Raw genomic sequence first — 17,241 nt, 5'->3', positions numbered from 1 at the left:
AATGGACTGCCCGTGGTTCATTATTGCTTGCCCATGAAATGAGGGCGGCGCGTGGGTATGAGAACGCCGCCCAGAGTGTTAGGGAGCATCATGACGGTCATGAAAGTCTACACGGAAAAGACAGGGCTAAACAAATGATTATTCTCACTTACTGTCGGTAACTTACAACGTTTATCGGGTAACTGTAACTGTCCCCTGCGTGTGAACCGCAATCGTCTTGAATCCACCGAGGTGATAGACGGAGAGGCAAAACACAGGACGGCTGTTGAAACAGCCCGTGTCCATCTAGCTCCCATAAATGAGCACTAGTCCGTGGAAACAGCGGACATGCACTAAAGTGAAGAGGGAGCTGCCAATCTTCATTCGCACAACATTTTGATGCAATGATGATATATGCGCTGAATATGTATAGTTACAGAGGTAACCACGTCTACCGATCTGCTCATAGTTAGAACACGTTTCGTATAGAGCAGTGATGGTGCTTACAGAACTCCAACGTCTCGTCTCCACGTTTGATCGTTCCCTGTAAAATACGAGCGCGGAAGCAAAGTCAACGCACGAGCCACCAACGGAGCCACGTGATCTTACCTTCCAGGCTTCCTCAAAGTCTCCCGGTAAGATTACATAACGATTCTTCCGCACAGCTGTGTATACAGATTAGGCATTGCAATCAATCTTCAAACCCAAAGATATGCATACCTTGCAAGCCGGCTGCTTGGCAGATAGCAGCAATCTCTGCAGAGGAGATCTTGTCGGGACGGGATACATCTGCGCGAGGGTCAGAGGGCTCATGCAGCAGACAAATGACCGGACATACAATCCTCCAGATCCACATCTGGACCCAGATTCATCTTGCTCGTAACAGTTTGGAAGATCAACCGTTTCTCTCTCCTTGAGGGCAGAGGGAACTCGATCTTCCGGTCTAACCGACCTGGGCGTAGCAATGCGGGGTCGAGGGTATCCGCACGGTTAGTGGCCATGATGACCTGTAGTTTTTAATTTCAGTCTGACGCGCATGAGTATCGTTCCGACACATCGCACCTTGACATTACTTCCTTGGTCGAAACCATCCATCTGATTCAGCAGCTCCAGCAGAATACGCTGTACCTCACGATCAGCACCTGTTTGCGCATCGAATCGCTTGGTCGCAATGGCGTCAATCTCGTCAATGAAGATGATTGATGGTGCGTTTTCGCGCGCAAGCCGGAACACGTCGCGGACCATGCGCGGGCCTTCACCAAGGTATTTTTGGACGAACTCAGACCCAACAACACGGATGAAGGATGCTGTGGTGTGGTGCGCTACAGCCTTGACTAGCATAGTCTTGCCAGTACCTGCAGCAATACGTCAGTAAAGATGAAGGCAAGATGGAAAGCTCGCAACGTACCTGGAGGACCGTATAATAGTACACCTCTGGGCGGGTCAATTCCGATCTTCTTGTAAAGATCGAACTGTGTTAACGGCAGCTCTACAGCCTCCCTAATCTCCTGCTTTTGTGTATCCATGCCTCCGACATCTTGATAGGTAACATCTGGCTTCTCGTCCGCCGACAGCATCGAAATTGACGAATCTGCCTCTGGCGGAAGAATATCAACGAGGGCGTTGGAATGGCGATGTAGAGCAACAGAGGATGAAGGCTTGAGGAGTTCGCGGTCAAGTGTCGACAGGATACGGACAACATAGTTCGATCCAGTGGTCGAGCCTACGATACCGGTGTTCTGGTCGATAGGCTCTAGGAACTGGCCGATAACAAGCGGGACCGACTGTATGCGCTTGACCTCCTCTTGCGCCCGGATAAGCTCGCGCTTCAGATTCGCCTGTTCATCCTTAATATAGCTCTCTTGAATCTCAAGCATCTCAAGGTGTCGTGCCAGCTTCTTGTACTTGATATAATAGTCCTCCTCTCGCTGCATTTCCTCGTAGAATTGCGACTTCTCGGTGACGACCGACTCGAAAGTCGGTTCCTGCGGTCATGGTCAATAATGCCCCCAGCTCAACCGCATTGTCACGGTGTACCTCTTTTGTTATCTCAATCCCAATCTCATCCATCTTGAAGTCCAACTAATGCAGTCAAGTGTTGAAGTGCTGTCCCCTGAGCAAGGTGCGAGCGTGAAGTGACGCGTCCTTGCCTCCGCCTTCTCTCGTGCCAACTGCTTCCGTTCACTAACTTCTGACAGGCGCTCATCAAGCTAGGTCAGCTCTCTCCCACGAACGACCATGGGCAAAAGGAAGAAGTCATCACGCAAACCTGGGGCAGGAAGGGTCAAATTAAAGCCTTTAGGTGCGGCATCACGACAAATTTTGTTTCCATGCATATACTGATTGACAATTTGAAGAAACGACCTTCCAATGCCTCTTCTGCAACCACAACGAGTCAGTCGTGTGCAAGCTTGACAAGACTGAAGGTCTTGGTCAGCTGCACTGTAAAGTCTGCGGGCAGCGGTTCTCATGCACTGTCAACTGTGCGCATATGTCCAACTGTCTGTCAGTGCGTGGCTGACACTATAGCAGACCTCTCTGAGCCCATCGACGTCTACTCAGAGTGGATCGATGCCTCCGAAAAAGCACAAGAGCGGCGACAGCCCGTACGCAAGCAACGACCTGCGGCTCGTGAAGAGGAGGATTTGGATGAGGATGCCCCAAGGGGACCAACACCGCTGGGCGACGAAGAGGATTACGATGAATAATCCCTCGTGCTCGTCTCTGTAATTCAGCCACTTCTATTTCTTGCCATCGGCATCGTGTACTTCTAGCCAGCATACCCTATCATCGACGCAGCAGCAATTGATATGTACGTATTGCGTGAATTGCCTGAAATATCTTCATGGAGGGTCATAACAACAACACCGCTATACATACAGATCTCGAGATTAAACGCTCTAAATAATTAAACGAAAATCATCGCACCGAGTGCAATAGACACAGCACCCAAAATCCCCTCAATGCCAATGCTAAACCCAGCCAGCGCCCCGCTCGTCGGGTTCTGTGTGTTAGGCAGATTGCTCCCAGTCGGTTTGGCAGTGGAGGAAACGGATGCCTGGCTGCTTGCCGCTGCGCACTGCGAGGTGAGGTCGTTCTGCGTTAACCCGTTCGAGGAGAGAATGCACGTTAGGCACGCAGAGTCCATCGAATTGAAAGCGGTGCACGCGCAGAGGACGTCGGTAGAGCTGCAGACGTTGCCACGCGAGATAGCTGCCTGATCAGCGGAGGAGGCGCACGAAGAGTTGCAGGACGGGGACGAAAACCCGCCGCTGCTACTGCTAGTTGGCTGAAAAGGGGCAGCAGTTGTGGTTGTAGTTGCGGTTGCGGTCGCCGAGCCGCTCGCAGCACATTGCGCCTGATATTCTTGGTCTGGAGCACACAATGAGATGAAACCATGGCTATAAGACGGAGCACTTACTAGTCAAACCAGATGAAGAAAGAACACATGACAAGCAGGTGTTGCTGAGTTTCCCCAGCGAGGCGCACTGGCATCCAACATCTGTTGACGAACAATCCGCGCCCTGAGAGATACCTGATTGGTCGGAAACACTGGTGCACGCAGTAACAGTGCAAGAAGTGCTCCCTCCAGTAGGCTGGCTTCCAACAGGGCTTCCACTTGAACCACCGGCTGATCCACCCGCGGCGCATGCTTGACTGAACTGAGTGTTCGAGATGCCCGATATTTGGAGCAGGCAGTTAAGGCAGGCGGAGGTCATCTTGTTCAGCGCAGAGCAGACACAAGGGTCTTCAATCGATGAGGTTGTGCATAGCTGTAAGGAGTCAGTACAGATATAAAGTTCAGTCACGATGAACTCACGTCAGCAGCCTGGTTCGCCGCTGTGTCCGTTGCGTCTGAACACTGTGAATTACATTGAGTAGTTGTTGCGCCGTTGCCGCAGATTTCGCTGAACTGAGACGCTATGGATCTTTATCAGCGTCAATTCACATAGTTGTCGCGAAATTTGTCACCTGAGAGACCAGCAGCAGGAAGCACGCAGGTCAAGCAAGTGGCACTGAGACTCTCCAGGGCGTCACAGATGCAAACAGGATCGGTAGAAGAGCACGCCTGCCCCGAAAGTGAGATCGTAAGTAATGTGACATGTTGTGAGCTTACATTATAGGTGGTAATTCCGTTTTTGTCCGCTGTGCTGGAGCATTGGGTAGTACAGCTTGACTGCCTCGAGCCAAGCTCCATACGGCCAGCAAGCGGATTCGCCATGCGCTGGGCGACCTGAGCATGCTTCACCGTAAGAGCGGCAAAACGTGCATCGTACTTATGCGACGGGATGGCGTTTACGACTGGCAAGATGGTAAGAGTAGAAATAGACGTGGAAATGAACACGTACTTGCTGGCAGAGCAAGGAAAAGAGCAGCGAGTGAGAAGTGCATATTACCAGTAAGAGAATGAACAATGGAGACTCTCAGACTGCTTGCACAAGGTGGTAGTGGAAAGCCAAGACGGAGGAGACGGTGTGTGCTTTTAAGACGTTGAGGGGCGCATCCCCCTGTGTCGGTGTTGTAACGGGTCGCGGGTGAGTGCGGTGCGGCCTGACCTTTTTCCTGCTCCCCTGTGAGCGTCTATTGCACTGCCCACAGGGTCCTATTTCCGTTCCTATGCGTTTTCGTCAGAAATCCACATGCCAAGCCCCGCCTCATACGGCCTTCTTACACGCAACCTTGGGGAACAGGGGAGATTGATCAATTCATTCTTGGAACTTGTGCGACCACTTTAAACGAGCGAACGAAGGACACGAATGGTACCAGGAGGTGCTTTGTACGTAAGAAGAAGTGCTTGCGAGAAAATCAGGGAGCGAATTGCAGTTGGGGCTAAGAGAAAATGCAATGCAAGGGCAGCGTCCGTGGATATCAATACAAAATGCAATGAGAATCGATGACGGTTGATACATTCCCATGTTATTCAAACCAGAAGCCTGCAATAAAACCCATAGAAAAAAGAAAAAGAAAGAAGCGCAATTTGGACAATGGGTGCTCACTCAGACCGCGATAGCCATCGCGTGATGCCTTCTCGGCGGGGTGTGCACTGACATTGGAGCACAACAGCTGCCTATGCTGGTTTTGCCATATCGGGTCAACGGAGTCTCAGGTCCGCATCCACTGGAGCTGCTCAGTCCGCTAGATGACGAACTGCTGGTCGATCTCGTGCTGTTCGACCTCCTAGGCTCGTACTTTGGGAGAGGGTCGGCCATGCGAGTCTCGCCATTCTCATCGAATATCTGGCCGTACGCCGGCACAGGAGGGAGAGGCCTGGTCGGACTACCGTCCTTCTGTACGCGCGGCTGGAAGCAGTCTATGTTCCGTACACTGAAGCTTGGCGAGACGGGAGAGACGCTCCGACTGGTTGCGACGGCGGTGAAGCGGAGGGGAACGGTGCCGGCCAAGTTCTCTGTGTGGAGTTGGCCCAAATCATCCACGTATTGGCAGTCGATGGACATGTAGATGCAGTGATGAACCTGGCAGTAAGGCGATTCCATGTCCGGCCAAATGGTGACTGTGTCCTCGCCTGTCTCCTCTTGGACGATAGGAATATTCAGGTTGATCTTACAGTGTCCCTGGGAGAGCGGGTGGTCAAACGTGTGCGTAACATCATGCTTCGATAGCTCGCAATGCCTTTCCCATCGAGCGTCGTTGGATGACTTGGGTAGGAGGCCGCAGGCGTTGAGCGAGGTGAAGATGTTTTGTGCCATCAGAGGCATGTTTGGGGGATGTTCTTCAGCCGGGGGCAGTGGGTGGTTTGCCTCAAACTCGGGATCCATGGGTGTCCTGTATGTCATCAGCGACTGGGTTTTCCCCTGAGATACAGAGACGTACTGATACGACTCGACCTGCTGTATGTTGAAGGAAACCTTGGTGACCTCGAACTTCCTCTCTTTCAAGAGTTCTTTGCTGATGGTCGACTTGATCGCACAATATACGGGCACCTTAGTCTCCTGGACGCCGACAAAGCTTGGTACACCAATATGCAGGACGAGGCTATTGAGCAGCTTGACCTGGGCGGCATCGGAGAGCATATCGGGGGTTATCCTCAGCTTCGGCTCGAGGATGTAATATGTGTGCGGGAAGAGTGCGCAACATTCTTCCTGCATGTCGATTTGGGACTGAGGTGTGCGGAATCGACCGACGGCGATGCTGACCGGCTTAGCCTCGATGGTTCTCAGTGTGGACTTGGTGTGCCCGGATCGGCCGAGGCACCAAATACTCCTTGCACGCTTCAAGCTCCGCCCTCCCGACAAGGGGTAGATGTTTCCCAATTCAATCGTGCTCGGGCTGTGCGGGAGAAGGAGGTCGGACGCTGAATAATGTGGCGTGGCCTTGACTTTGCAGAACAGGGAGTAGGCGGTGATGCCATCCCGACCCATCCAGGTGGGGGGGAGCCATGAGGGGACGGCGAGTTCGAAGGGGATCCCAAGAGTGTGAACGATTGGGGAGAGCACTACGGGAAGAGAGCCGGGGGGGATGAGTGATTGCTGGATGCGGCAAATGGCGGTGGACGCCAGCCCGCCCGATCGATCAAGGACATCTTGCTGTATAGCTTTGAGTGACAAGACGGAACATGATGTAGTGGACTTACGTGACCCTCGAAGAAGATATCAATGGAGATAACCGTATAAAAAAGCGGCTGCAAGACAGGTAGCAGAGATCGCACGAGCGACTTCTCGTAATTGATCACGACATTGCCTGAAAGTGAGTAGGATGTGAAGGTATTGGCGTCGCCGACCATCGCGACGCAGTCTGCTGTGGGTACGATCTCGACGGTGACAGACATTGGAGGCTATTGTTTATTGTTCTATCGAAGGTAAGTGGGAATGCAAGTCGAAGATGTGAGGGTGAAGGGGATGCAGATATTAGGTATGCAAATGCGTTGAGGAGGATACGATGAAGGGGGGAAGAGAGAACAGACAAAGCCCAGAGACCTGCAGAGCGTAACCTCGATGATGCATGAGGCTTTATGCTTTGGTGAGGCCGTCGTTCGAGGGCGAACAAAGGCATTGAGCGGAGACAGCGTATGTCGACTGGCTAAAGTGGCAATCAGCTTGACCATATCAATGATGATGGGACGCCTTTATTGTTCGAACAATAAAGCGGCAAAGATGAAAGGGTTGGGTGGACAGAGTGCAGCAGGGTGACTATTGTTCTCTTTCCCCGCGAAGGCACAGGAACAACGCGGGTCCTGAACACGCGCATCTCCCTTGCTTCTATGCTCCTTCGGATCAAACAAAAGGTCAGGGATATGCCATGATAGCGTAATATTGTAATGTACATACACCTTCCATTTCAGTCGAGGAGAAGAGTACAGAAAGTATACAATCGGGGCTTAACTTTGATTCAATCGAAATAAAGTGAAAATAAAAGAACGTGACCGCGGAAAGCATTATTACTTCCTTTCATCCACCGTCTGGTCCAAGACAATGGTTCGTCGCACTATCCCATCAGGCGGTTTGCCAGGCTTGCTTAGCCTCAGAAGGCTCAGCCAAAGCCGGAGTCTCGACCCTAGACGCAGCTTCGCCGTCTCGCACCTTCTCCCAGTCGGACTCACTCTCGCTATGTTCATGTTCATGCTCATGTTCTTCGAGAGAGTGGTCTGACTCGGGCTCTGATACCGCGTCATCATGCACGTGGACATTTACTGCAGCCGAGGTCCTCGTGGGCACAGGAGCTGCGGGTGCAGGTGTAAGCACAGGCGCTGGAGGAGCAGCGATAGGAGCAGGGGCGATCGAAAGCGGCTTCTTTTCTTCCCTCCCTACACGAGCTGACGTCCTACGGAACGTCGGTCGGACAAAAGGGATGAAGCTCAGCCGAGCACGCAGGGTCGCGACCCACGCCGGAATCGCGAAGAGGACGTCCAGTACCGGAGCGGGGAGCCGTGCCGCACATGCATACAAATTCGCTGCGGGTTGAACAATAAGCAGCTGTCTACTTTCCGGAGGAAACGGACTAACCTCCCGCACCAACGTTCACCGTACCCGCTTTGAACCAATAGAAAGCCGTACCGAGGGGCGTGTCGGAGTATTGGAAGATCTTCCCGATTACTCTTGTCACACGATTTGCGTTTGTCCACGTACGTCGGCCGACAGAGGTCATGGCTGCCTCCAGGGCGGATCCGTACGCTTCTTTCGCTTCAGGAGGGAGAGTCACATCATACCCTTCACTGGGGAGGGCAATGGTCCCCACGCTGAGCGTCATGAGTTTCGTAGGATCATGTGCCTGCGCAAGCTCACGCCGCATCGAGGTAAGCATTGACCTCGTTGCCTGGGTGGACGCAGAGCTTGCTCCACTGAACGGCGTGCCAGGAAGAGACGACAGCCCAGGAACAAGAGCTATGATCGTTGGCGTGCGGCCCAGGGGCGACCTATGCATGACCGGCAGAAGCGATTGCAGAAGCATGATGGGCGTGAAGTGGGAGGCAATGAGGTGCGGCAGGTACTGCTCCTTCATTGGCAGGTGAGCGATGGGCGTAGGAGCAGGGGAAGGCAAGGACATGAGCGACACGACGCCTGTGACGTATGGGATGTGCTGGGCGGAAATGTATGGATCCCCTGCGGAGTTGGTGGGAAAGCGCTGAGAAAGAGCCACCTGCAGCTTGGAGGGAAACGCTGACGGGCCGTCGTTTGCCTGCGCTGTGGAGAGAACCGGCTCTGCAGGTTCGAGTGGAACGATGCGCAGATAGCCCGAAGATGCCTTGGTGAGCTTGGATGCGTATGAAGGGGTGCTCGTTGTCGCGATGACGATGTATCCTTGCTTCTCGAGGGACGCGCAGACGGGCAGACCAAGGGGATGATCGGCACCAAGTACGACTGATCGGCGACGTCGGTCACATTTCCGGGCGTCAGGTATGACCTATGCTCACCAATAGCCTCACGTCTATGCCCATCCGTAACGAGCGGCGTCCTTGCGAGCTTCCTACTCTTCCTCTTCTTCAAGACGTGCAAGCGCCACCTCTTGTACCCGTATACACTTGCAAGCCCCAGACTAGCAGTGACAACGACGCCGACCGTGATCCTTCTCATTGCGCCGCCTCCGGCCATACCTCCGAACCAGGTGCACCATCCCTTAGGCGCGGGCGGAGGTGGCGGAGGTGGAGGTGGGGCCGGCACGACCTGCACGGAGAGCGTGGGGAATGCGGGCAAGGACGGCGGACCGAAGCGCTGAAGCTCATCGAATATGCGTTGCGGAAGGGAGGGGAGCGTCTCGAGTGCAGGCAGGAGGGAGGCGATGTAGTTCTCCACCTCTGCGAGGTACTCCTCGAGCTCATCGATGGCTTCATTGCAATGTCATTGTCAGCCGTATTCCGTGCGCACGGAGTTGTGATACTTACTAGGCATGATGGCTTATGACTTTAATGGACTAGTAGACCGTATAAGGAGCTCACCGTTGCCGCCTTAAGTAGTGGACGTCGAGGAGAAGAGGCCGAGAGGCCGCGTTGACGTCGTCGCCGGCAGAGAAGGCGTATGCAACGTCGCGGCTTGCTTCGGGATTTAGTCCCGCCGTACCCGCAAGTCATCACAGGTTTAGGTAACGAATCCCTGAACATTGCCGGTTGAATACGTAAATAACACATACAACAGCCTGCCAGAATGGCGAATCACTCCGGCAGTGACAACAGCGAATAAAAACTGCTGTATTGACACATCTATTCGGCAGTGACAAGCCGCTTGATGACCACAACTCCTTTGCCATCCGCAGTAACACCCGCAATCGCACAGTGCACCCCATTACACGACAAGGCGTTCACCTTTGCCACACCTTCGACTGTCTGTGAGCTCACCAACTGCCAGCTCGGGGAGATGCGGAAGTGCAGAAGGGTGCCCAGCAACGTGCATACCAGCAGGTTGGACTCATCGATGTGGTATCTGCATGAGAAGCGTTACGAGCGCCTAAATGGGTAAATGGGAAAAGACGTGCAATCCAATAATAGGTCCTTCGGCAGCTTTGTACCGCACACCATGCCCTGATAGGGCAGCCCAGCGCCGCTTATTATCTTTCTTCTTCTTCTCGCCAGGTCTGTTCGCTGGAGCGATGTAGATCTCGCCGTTCGCCAGGCCACATGCAAGGTCGCCGTTGAGTGCTACATGTAGGGACTGGATAAAAGGCGGAGAAAGGGACATCGTTGCTTGCGTTGCTGTGACCTCTGCTAGCGGGTTCAGCTTATTCCTAGCGATTGACAATAGAAACTCACGTTCTAAACTGAGCTGGTTCGTTAGAGTGCCCCGGGAAAAATCATGTTGGATTATTCGGTAGTCGTATCCCGCAGATATTACTGGATGATGCTCAGTGTTATTTGGTGAAGAGATAATTCGAAACACATACAACCATGGTTGGGCGGTAGAAATGCAACACAATCACACACCTATATCGCGTCCTCAATATATCGGCTCTGAAATGGACGGACCGCCATACGCTGCTGTGTGATATTCTCATCACCCGCTTTGGCCGGTCCGGCGTGAGAGAAACAACACCGACAACGCCGTCCTCCGTAGAGTATACCAGATGTGAAGCTTTCTCGTCAATCGCAATCTGCCATAATCAGAATTGGATAACGACCCCCTCGGTGAGGTAACCCACCTTGCTGATAACGTCCTCCTCATCCCTCAACGGCTCGATCGTCTCCTTTCTCTCCACAGGTACCTCAGACGGCTCCCCAATCTCATACCTCGCAACCTGGCTCCCCGCCGCCGACCAAATCTCCAGTCTATCATCCAAGCCTGCACGTGCAGGCGTCCAAGCGAGACTCGATATCTCCTCCGTCCCTGAGGAGAGCACATTTCCCTCTTTAGGCTTGCCATCCTCGAGCTCGTAAATCTTGATCTGACCATTTTCTGTGCCTAATGAGCTCTCTATTCATCCTACACAAGAGAAACGTACCACATCCAGCCGCCAGGATGTGTCCTCGAAAATCTAGACAAGTCACCGGAGTGCCTAGCTTTATCTCCCACACTATTGGCCATTCGGAGGTCGTCGTCGGTGTTGTGGACATTTTCCCGGTCCAGGGTCCTCGACGTCTTTCTCTAGATCTCCTGCACTTTCCGGGCTCATGGACCAGGGGACGAACGTCGGCACTGCAGTGTTGATATCTAGGGAATGATTCGACGCTTTGGTAGAATTATGCTGATATTGGGGCTAGCACTACTAGGCGCTGCATATAGAGCGACCTGCATTTGTAGGCGACCGCGCTGTGTTCGCACTCATCTGCGGGGTGATGCATAAAGGTGTGCTGCAGGGATGGGGAGCGAGCTTTAGAGCACACATCAAAACCCACAACATGCTCAATTGCGCTCTCCCTCGCCGCCGAGCCAGCGGCACCGTATGTCATCTCCGTGGGGTCCACCCCCACTGCCCACGCGGCGGCTCTCAAACCGCAGCACCTGGCACTGAAAGGCAAGCTGGAGATCCACGCCGGGAACTACCCTTGCCTAGACTTGCAGCAGCTTGCTACCCATCTCATATGTGAGCAGCAGATCGCAGCCACCGTGTTCACTACCGTCGTCTCCTCCTACCCTGATCGGGACGGCGGTGAGGGGATGTGTGACGCCGGCGCGCTGGCGATGTCAAAGGACCGAGGGCCAAACCCCGGATTTGGGGATGTCGTCACCCCAGGATGGGAGAACTGGCGGTTAGGAAGGATAAGCCAGGAACACGGGGGACTCACCCGTGCTGAGGGAAAGCAGGGAAAGGAACTCGAGAGGTGGGCTCAGTGCTCCAGGTCGTGGGGCAGTATTCGTGCCTCACGAGCGCATGCTTTCCCTGGTATTATGTCGTTGATTCGAGTGAAGGGGATGGAAAGACTGTGGTTGATGTTTGGGTGCCGTGGAGAGCCTGGTGAACTGTAGACTAGGGATGTGTACGTTGCACTGACTGTAGAATTGGGTTGAATGTGTAGTTTACAAGAATGAGAGAGCACAGATGTCAAATGACACCGTCCGGTGCAGTCCCACGGACATATAGAGCTTTAAGCATACCAACTGATTCGAAATGCGCTGTCGTTGGTGACAATGACGAGCAATGTTGAACTTGACATACTGATTAAGCCGTCAGGTTGTGCACGGATAGCGTACAATCCCTCTCCAGGAACCCAGATTACATGCATCGAAAGAATGAACCACGTACACCACGAGCCACATTAGTACACTCGTCTCCTCTTGTCCCTCTCCCTCTCCCGGTCCATCTCCTCACCCCGACTTCGAGACCGTCCCCTACGGCCCTCCCGTCCCTCTCTGTCCCTTTCCTCTCGTCCACGATCCCGACCATCACGACCTCTCTCGTCTCGGTCTCGATCACATCGATCCCGATCGCGAACATCACGACCCCGATATTCATCCCGTCTCGGCGGAGGGGAGAAAGAGCCCCTCTCCCTTGATCTCCTGAACGAGCGATCATCCTCCCTCCTTCTTTTCCCCCTTGAACGGTCAGGATCCCTGTATCGCTCGCGACCACGATCGGCGTCTCGCTCTCGGTCATGATCTTCAGGAGGTGGTCGGCGGTCTGGGTCGTCACGATCACGCGAGAAGCCCCACTTGGACTCGCCCAGCGTGCGGGAATTCGCCCCTGAACCTTCGGGTCCTCCTCTTGTCAATTGTGGACAATCTGGTTGAGTCCTCAGCAATCGCACAGACTTGGGATAGTGAACACAGGCAAACCTTTCTTCAAATGCGGTCCTCCGCAGACGAAGCAGCCGGGCCCCTGTCCCGTCATACTAGGCCCCGGCCCCACCCTCCCGGCCTTGTTAAACGCCTTCCCTCCAAACCCACCCGTGCCCGCACTCGTATCCTGATCGAGAAGATGGGTGTACTTGGTCTGCGAGCGCTTCCCAAAGTTCTTTACTTGCATCACTTTGGGCAGGACGGACACGTCGATCGTTGACGCCGTCGCTTCGGTGTAGTCGTGTCGCTTTAATATGTCCTGCTCCTGCAGGACATCAGCGCCTCACGTAAGAGAGCGAGTGAACAGCTACGTGCCTGGTGGAACGCGCCCTTGTGCCAGTATTTCTGCAAGAACTTTTGCTGTCCTTTGGGTTTCTCGTCCCTCAACTTCTTTGCATGCTCCAGATCCTCCTTGAGTCGCTGCTCCTCGGGCATCGCACGCCTTCTCTCGACTTCCTCGCGTTCACGCTCTCGCTCAAGCTGCTCTTCTTGATCCCTCTTCAAGCGGGACAGTTCACGCAGGCGCCAGGCTTCGAACTCCTCTGAGGGGTCGATGCCATCTGTGTCGTCTACTTCGGGGACGAGTTCCGGTGCTTCCTCTGAAATCGTCAAGCAGAGGCATCAGAATAGAAATCGTGAGACTGTGGCCGAAGACATACTCTCTGCAAGCTCTCGCTTGATACTCTCCGCAACGAGCGCCTTGCTCTGGGTCCTCCGCTCATCTTCCTCTTTCTCCCGCTTAGCCATTGCCTCCTCAGAGTTAGCCGACTCTTTTTCCTGTGCTAGTACAGTTTCTCGGCCTCGTCTGAAGATGATACATCAGCATATGAGTAGAAGGCGGAGAAAGAGAGCGCACTTGTGCACGAAGACTGGTCGGAACATCATCCTCGGCACTTCTTCTTCGGTCTCCTCCTCACTGGACTAAGATCATTATGAGTAAATTGTGATCCACACATCACCAAAATATACACACCTCCTCTTCCTCTTCCTCTTCCTCTTCCTCTTCTTCTCCTTCTTCGCTGTCCTCTTCTTCTTCATCCTCTTCCATCCTCGTCCTCCCGACCTCCTCTCGCCCATCAACGATAACCTTGCCACCAACAATCTCCGTCCTCCCAATCCTAACTCCGAGTGCTTTGCTACCTTCTCTCCACTTCTCCCCAGCCTGACGGTCAACCCTCAGGTCATCATCTCGCGCCCCACCCTCCTCTTCCCGCGCTGGGGCGTCCTCGGCTTGCTCCCCAGCCTCCTCGTCTGACTCCTCTGATATGGCGGCGGCATCGACTCCCTTTGGAGCTTTTCCCTTATAATACCTATGTGCAGGTCGCGCTAGACGAGGCGCAGTAGGTCGTTTTGTCGCCATATTTTCGTGGGACACCGCCAAAGGTCGAGCGAAGTCATTCTTCATATGCACAAAATTGCCTCCGATTTCACAATCTGTGCCACGGCCTCCTCGGCACAAATCTGGTCAACCGAGTACTTACGCACGTCGACCAGAAAAGCTGGCGGATGTCGAAAGTGCCTGATTCGGCACTGGCAGGGGCCATTACAGGAGGGGCGTTCAACACTCTACGGCGTGAGTCGTTGTTTTACCTCGGGCGGGCAACAGCTGAGCATGTGTGGTTTGCCGTACAGGTGGCAGAGCGGGCCTCCTGCCAGGTGCGGTCACGATTTGTCTCGCGGCCGTCGCCCTCCAGCTAGCAGCAAACGAGGTATCCGTGACGCGGATCAAATACGTTCGTACTAAATGTGATGATATTATAGGTCACCGCACGCTGGCAAATATCATCGACTTGTACCAGCTACAACTTGCCCGGACGGACTGATCATCCCGAATGAAACAAACCGCCTCCTTGTTGTACCGATAGAAGTTGAAGATGCTACAATTTGGGTATGCGATGGAATGAATGCTATCGGTGCGTGCATGTTGCCCTGGAGTTGAGCTCTTTCTGATGCTTGCTATAGCACAGATTGTGCGACACGCACTCGGTGCGGGAGACATTCTCGGCACCCGCGCCTACATATTAGTAACCTACACATGGCCAAGATACTTTCCGATCAAAGTCCTTTCCTGTCGCCTTTTTCGGTCTATCTACGGACATATACCCTCCTAGTGCCGTCCCCGCTAAGGTGATGGAACAGTTGGCTGGGGTGTCTACACCCGGCTCATGGAATACTGAAGAACGGCCTATCAAGTTAGCCGTGCAAGAGTTCTACAAGGAGAGACTTTTGAGCGTGATGCAATTAGAGCAGTGGGAAGCACTTCTAGCGAGCGTGGGTATGGCCAGAGCAGCCAGACGCATCGGAGAGATGAATCCATCTCCGTGACCGAGGCTGATACAGGGAATTGCGCAGAGCGGCCGTTTCTTCAATGGTGGGTCCCGATATCACTGTTCCATATCTTCCGGTTGTCGTCTGGGTTTCTGACTGTTCTGAAGGATGATGTTCCTTGTCCAGAAGCGGATGTTGCTCGTCCAACGACAGGGTGTCCTCTTGCGCCTCATCACCATGAAATCGCGGAGTTTGAAGACCTTCGAGTGCAAATTCGCGGTAAAACACCTGTCATTTTCTCCAGAGAAACGACCAGTGCTTGGGGCTCCGAATCTGGATTGTTGCTTCGCCACCCTCCCTCCTGGGGGTGTTGACTGACTATTTCATATGCCAAACATATCCGCAGGGCATGTATCCTAATTGATGAGCATATTTTCGCTGGTATCGAGTCTGGACAACCCCAATCGAATGGCGGCAGTGCGACGTACGCTGTCGTCCTCAGACTGGTCTAGCAACAACGTGATGTCTTCCACAACCGCTGCAGAACGTTGACTGGCATCAGGATGAAAAGACTTGAAATATTTCCTCTGTCACTCAAACTTCTTGAGTTCTTCGGGAGGTGTTTGCACCAGATCGTAAGCCACCTGCGCACTGTCATCGGAATATTTAAAGTTGTACCGAGAGCTAGAATCGGGCGCTTCCTCCGTGTATTCCAAGATAGCAAAATAGCGTGGCTTGCGACGTGTGGGTGTGGCACACACCCACAGATTGTGGAATGCCTCCGATTCAGCTGCCAGGGCATATAATGGGCGCATGGCTCCAAAACTGGTCTTCAAAACGTGGGTCGACCCCTCCGGTCGACTCCAGAAGTCCATGTTTCGGAGGCTCAGTTCTTTTGGCACCGTCATTGTACGGGGTATAGATCCGGTATCTGGACGTTGCGCAAAATTAGCCACCTCGATGACGCCACCAGCGGCTGCACGGGCCCAAAGTGTTGACTAAACGCATGCACAGTTATCCAAATTGGCCTTTCACGCTGATAACAGCATGGAGGATGAAAAGGGACTCACCCCTTCCCGGACGGCTCGGCCTTCTGGTAGTGCACTGTTGCGAAGCGCCAGTTCCCGCGGTACTGGTAAGTTTGGCGCAGTCTCCCGCGATGGATCGATCTTCACGTCGAGTTCCAGCCACAACACGGTCTCTTGGGCACCGAGCAATATTCTGAGGGTAGAAGTGTTGGGGAGCAAGACCGCATGTATACTGTTGCAGTGCCGGAGAATGTCGCCGTCATCATCGCCTGAAAAACAAACATCCCAAGAATCGGAGCAAACGGCGGTACGTTTCGTATTATGTGTGACTGGAATGGGCGGAAGACTAGCGACCCGCAAGACCGTCCGGTGTTCATCTCCTGTCTGTCGAAGCAAATACACAAGACTAGACCCATCTGGGGACAGGCATAGACTGTTGATGTATTCGTCTTCACGGACAGGAAGGTGTGCCCAGGATGACGGTACTGCATCGGAGTATGGTTGCAGCACAAATAGCTTAATATCGACATCTCGCCGCACGGCCATGACGAAAGGGTCCGTAGACAGGAACCATACTTGGTGGGGAATACAAACTTCTTGGAATCCTTCCAAAGATTCTATTCGGAATTGTTCTGCCTTTCTTCGGTCAACTGGAAGAGAATCGGTGATTTCCGAGCCCTTGATCAGCTTCTCCTGATCGTAGACGCGGATGGCATCGCATTCAGTGGTCAGGAGTATCAGTTGCCGTTCAGGCTCAATGAACGCCCCGTAAACAGTTCCGTGCTGCAGAAGCATAAGCATAAGCTGGTGGATCCCCAGATCGGCAGCTCACCAAAGCATCCTGCGGGATTGCGGCTTCGAGGCCTTCACGAGTGACAACGTGAACCCATGGTTCACCATTCTTCTCCGCAAAGCAAGCCATGCGGTCGGTCAGCGCAACAGGAGTAGACGACTGATTAATGGGAGCGGCCTGGACCGTTCCATCAACTTGAAAAGTGAGCCGATAAGTGAAGGTAAGGTTATTAGTAGCCATAGGAAGGTTTCCAGAGATCGTCTTGAAGGGAATGAACTGTTGAACATTCCACGATGCCAATACGATGAGGGATGACTTGTCTGTAAGGCATAATTGCGGCGTGCCTCGTAAAGAGACCCAAGTGTTGCCTGACCCCGCTGAGGAAACCGCCAGGTGATTGGGGCCACAGAGCGAACCTCGCTGTCACCGTTGGGTTGCATAAGCTGGCTAATGACGTCCCCTGTAACAGATATGGCCACCTCTCAAGCTGATCCAACATAGAACATAGATATCC

At 53.5% G+C, this 17,241-nt stretch overlaps 9 protein-coding genes across 9 annotated transcripts; 2 read left to right on the top strand and 7 right to left on the bottom strand.

Annotated features, from left to right (window-relative positions):
- Positions 1–388: 388 nt before the first annotated feature.
- DACRYDRAFT_20076 (Rpt3-PA) lies at positions 389–2,092 on the bottom strand. Its single transcript, XM_040771786.1, has 8 exons — positions 2,017–2,092; positions 1,388–1,964; positions 1,042–1,334; positions 818–986; positions 700–768; positions 589–644; positions 487–523; positions 389–438 (listed from the first exon to the last, which is right to left on the bottom strand). The coding sequence occupies exons 1-8, from the start codon at positions 2,047–2,049 to the stop codon at positions 431–433; spliced, it is 1,242 nt and encodes a 413-aa protein (XP_040632548.1). The 5' UTR covers positions 2,050–2,092; the 3' UTR covers positions 389–430.
- A 116-nt stretch (positions 2,093–2,208) lies between these two features.
- On the top strand, positions 2,209–2,804 carry DACRYDRAFT_74952 (Elf1-domain-containing protein). Its single transcript, XM_040776097.1, has 3 exons — positions 2,209–2,281; positions 2,337–2,462; positions 2,512–2,804. Exons 1-3 carry the CDS (start codon positions 2,218–2,220, stop codon positions 2,685–2,687), a joined length of 366 nt encoding a protein of 121 aa, XP_040632547.1. The 5' UTR covers positions 2,209–2,217; the 3' UTR covers positions 2,688–2,804.
- An 11-nt stretch (positions 2,805–2,815) lies between these two features.
- Positions 2,816–4,416, bottom strand: DACRYDRAFT_20074 (uncharacterized protein). Its single transcript, XM_040771785.1, has 6 exons — positions 4,329–4,416; positions 4,097–4,281; positions 3,952–4,048; positions 3,800–3,900; positions 3,401–3,752; positions 2,816–3,351 (listed from the first exon to the last, which is right to left on the bottom strand). The coding sequence occupies exons 1-6, from the start codon at positions 4,369–4,371 to the stop codon at positions 2,888–2,890; spliced, it is 1,242 nt and encodes a 413-aa protein (XP_040632546.1). The 5' UTR covers positions 4,372–4,416; the 3' UTR covers positions 2,816–2,887.
- Positions 4,417–4,976: 560 nt separating this feature from the next.
- On the bottom strand, positions 4,977–6,766 carry DACRYDRAFT_113711 (uncharacterized protein; the record flags this gene model as incomplete). Its single annotated transcript, XM_040769683.1, has 3 exons — positions 4,977–5,763; positions 5,812–6,524; positions 6,572–6,766. The coding sequence occupies 3 exons, from the start codon at positions 6,764–6,766 to the stop codon at positions 4,977–4,979; spliced, it is 1,695 nt and encodes a 564-aa protein (XP_040632545.1).
- Positions 6,767–7,228: 462 nt separating this feature from the next.
- DACRYDRAFT_20073 (uncharacterized protein) lies at positions 7,229–9,410 on the bottom strand. Its single transcript, XM_040771784.1, has 4 exons — positions 9,317–9,410; positions 8,849–9,259; positions 7,941–8,795; positions 7,229–7,888 (listed from the first exon to the last, which is right to left on the bottom strand). The coding sequence occupies exons 1-4, from the start codon at positions 9,321–9,323 to the stop codon at positions 7,431–7,433; spliced, it is 1,731 nt and encodes a 576-aa protein (XP_040632544.1). The 5' UTR covers positions 9,324–9,410; the 3' UTR covers positions 7,229–7,430.
- A 465-nt stretch (positions 9,411–9,875) lies between these two features.
- Positions 9,876–10,975, bottom strand: DACRYDRAFT_104133 (WD40 repeat-like protein; the record flags this gene model as incomplete). The annotated part of the gene is made up of 6 exons (XM_040767881.1): positions 9,876–10,129; positions 10,178–10,258; positions 10,309–10,348; positions 10,399–10,515; positions 10,564–10,817; positions 10,864–10,975. 6 exons carry the CDS (start codon positions 10,973–10,975, stop codon positions 9,876–9,878), a joined length of 858 nt encoding a protein of 285 aa, XP_040632543.1.
- A 285-nt stretch (positions 10,976–11,260) lies between these two features.
- Positions 11,261–11,828, top strand: DACRYDRAFT_104132 (uncharacterized protein; the record flags this gene model as incomplete). Its single annotated transcript, XM_040767880.1, has 2 exons — positions 11,261–11,302; positions 11,361–11,828. The coding sequence occupies 2 exons, from the start codon at positions 11,261–11,263 to the stop codon at positions 11,826–11,828; spliced, it is 510 nt and encodes a 169-aa protein (XP_040632542.1).
- Positions 11,829–12,118: 290 nt separating this feature from the next.
- DACRYDRAFT_86656 (uncharacterized protein) lies at positions 12,119–13,998 on the bottom strand (the record flags this gene model as incomplete). The annotated part of the gene is made up of 7 exons (XM_040776781.1): positions 12,119–12,252; positions 12,493–12,582; positions 12,636–12,903; positions 12,954–13,237; positions 13,298–13,443; positions 13,495–13,559; positions 13,612–13,998. The coding sequence occupies 7 exons, from the start codon at positions 13,996–13,998 to the stop codon at positions 12,119–12,121; spliced, it is 1,374 nt and encodes a 457-aa protein (XP_040632541.1).
- Positions 13,999–15,322: 1,324 nt separating this feature from the next.
- Positions 15,323–17,198, bottom strand: DACRYDRAFT_113708 (uncharacterized protein; the record flags this gene model as incomplete). Its single annotated transcript, XM_040769682.1, has 4 exons — positions 16,767–17,198; positions 15,977–16,717; positions 15,507–15,904; positions 15,323–15,458 (listed from the first exon to the last, which is right to left on the bottom strand). The coding sequence occupies exons 1-4, from the start codon at positions 16,965–16,967 to the stop codon at positions 15,323–15,325; spliced, it is 1,476 nt and encodes a 491-aa protein (XP_040632540.1). The 5' UTR covers positions 16,968–17,198.
- Between the last annotated feature and the right edge of the window lie 43 nt (positions 17,199–17,241).

Source organism: Dacryopinax primogenitus (assembly GCF_000292625.1).
Source record: "Dacryopinax primogenitus strain DJM-731 SS1 chromosome Unknown DACRYscaffold_2, whole genome shotgun sequence".
Classification (NCBI taxonomy): Eukaryota; Fungi; Basidiomycota; class Dacrymycetes; order Dacrymycetales; family Dacrymycetaceae; genus Dacryopinax; species Dacryopinax primogenitus.
This window is presented reverse-complemented; position numbering and strand designations above follow the sequence as displayed.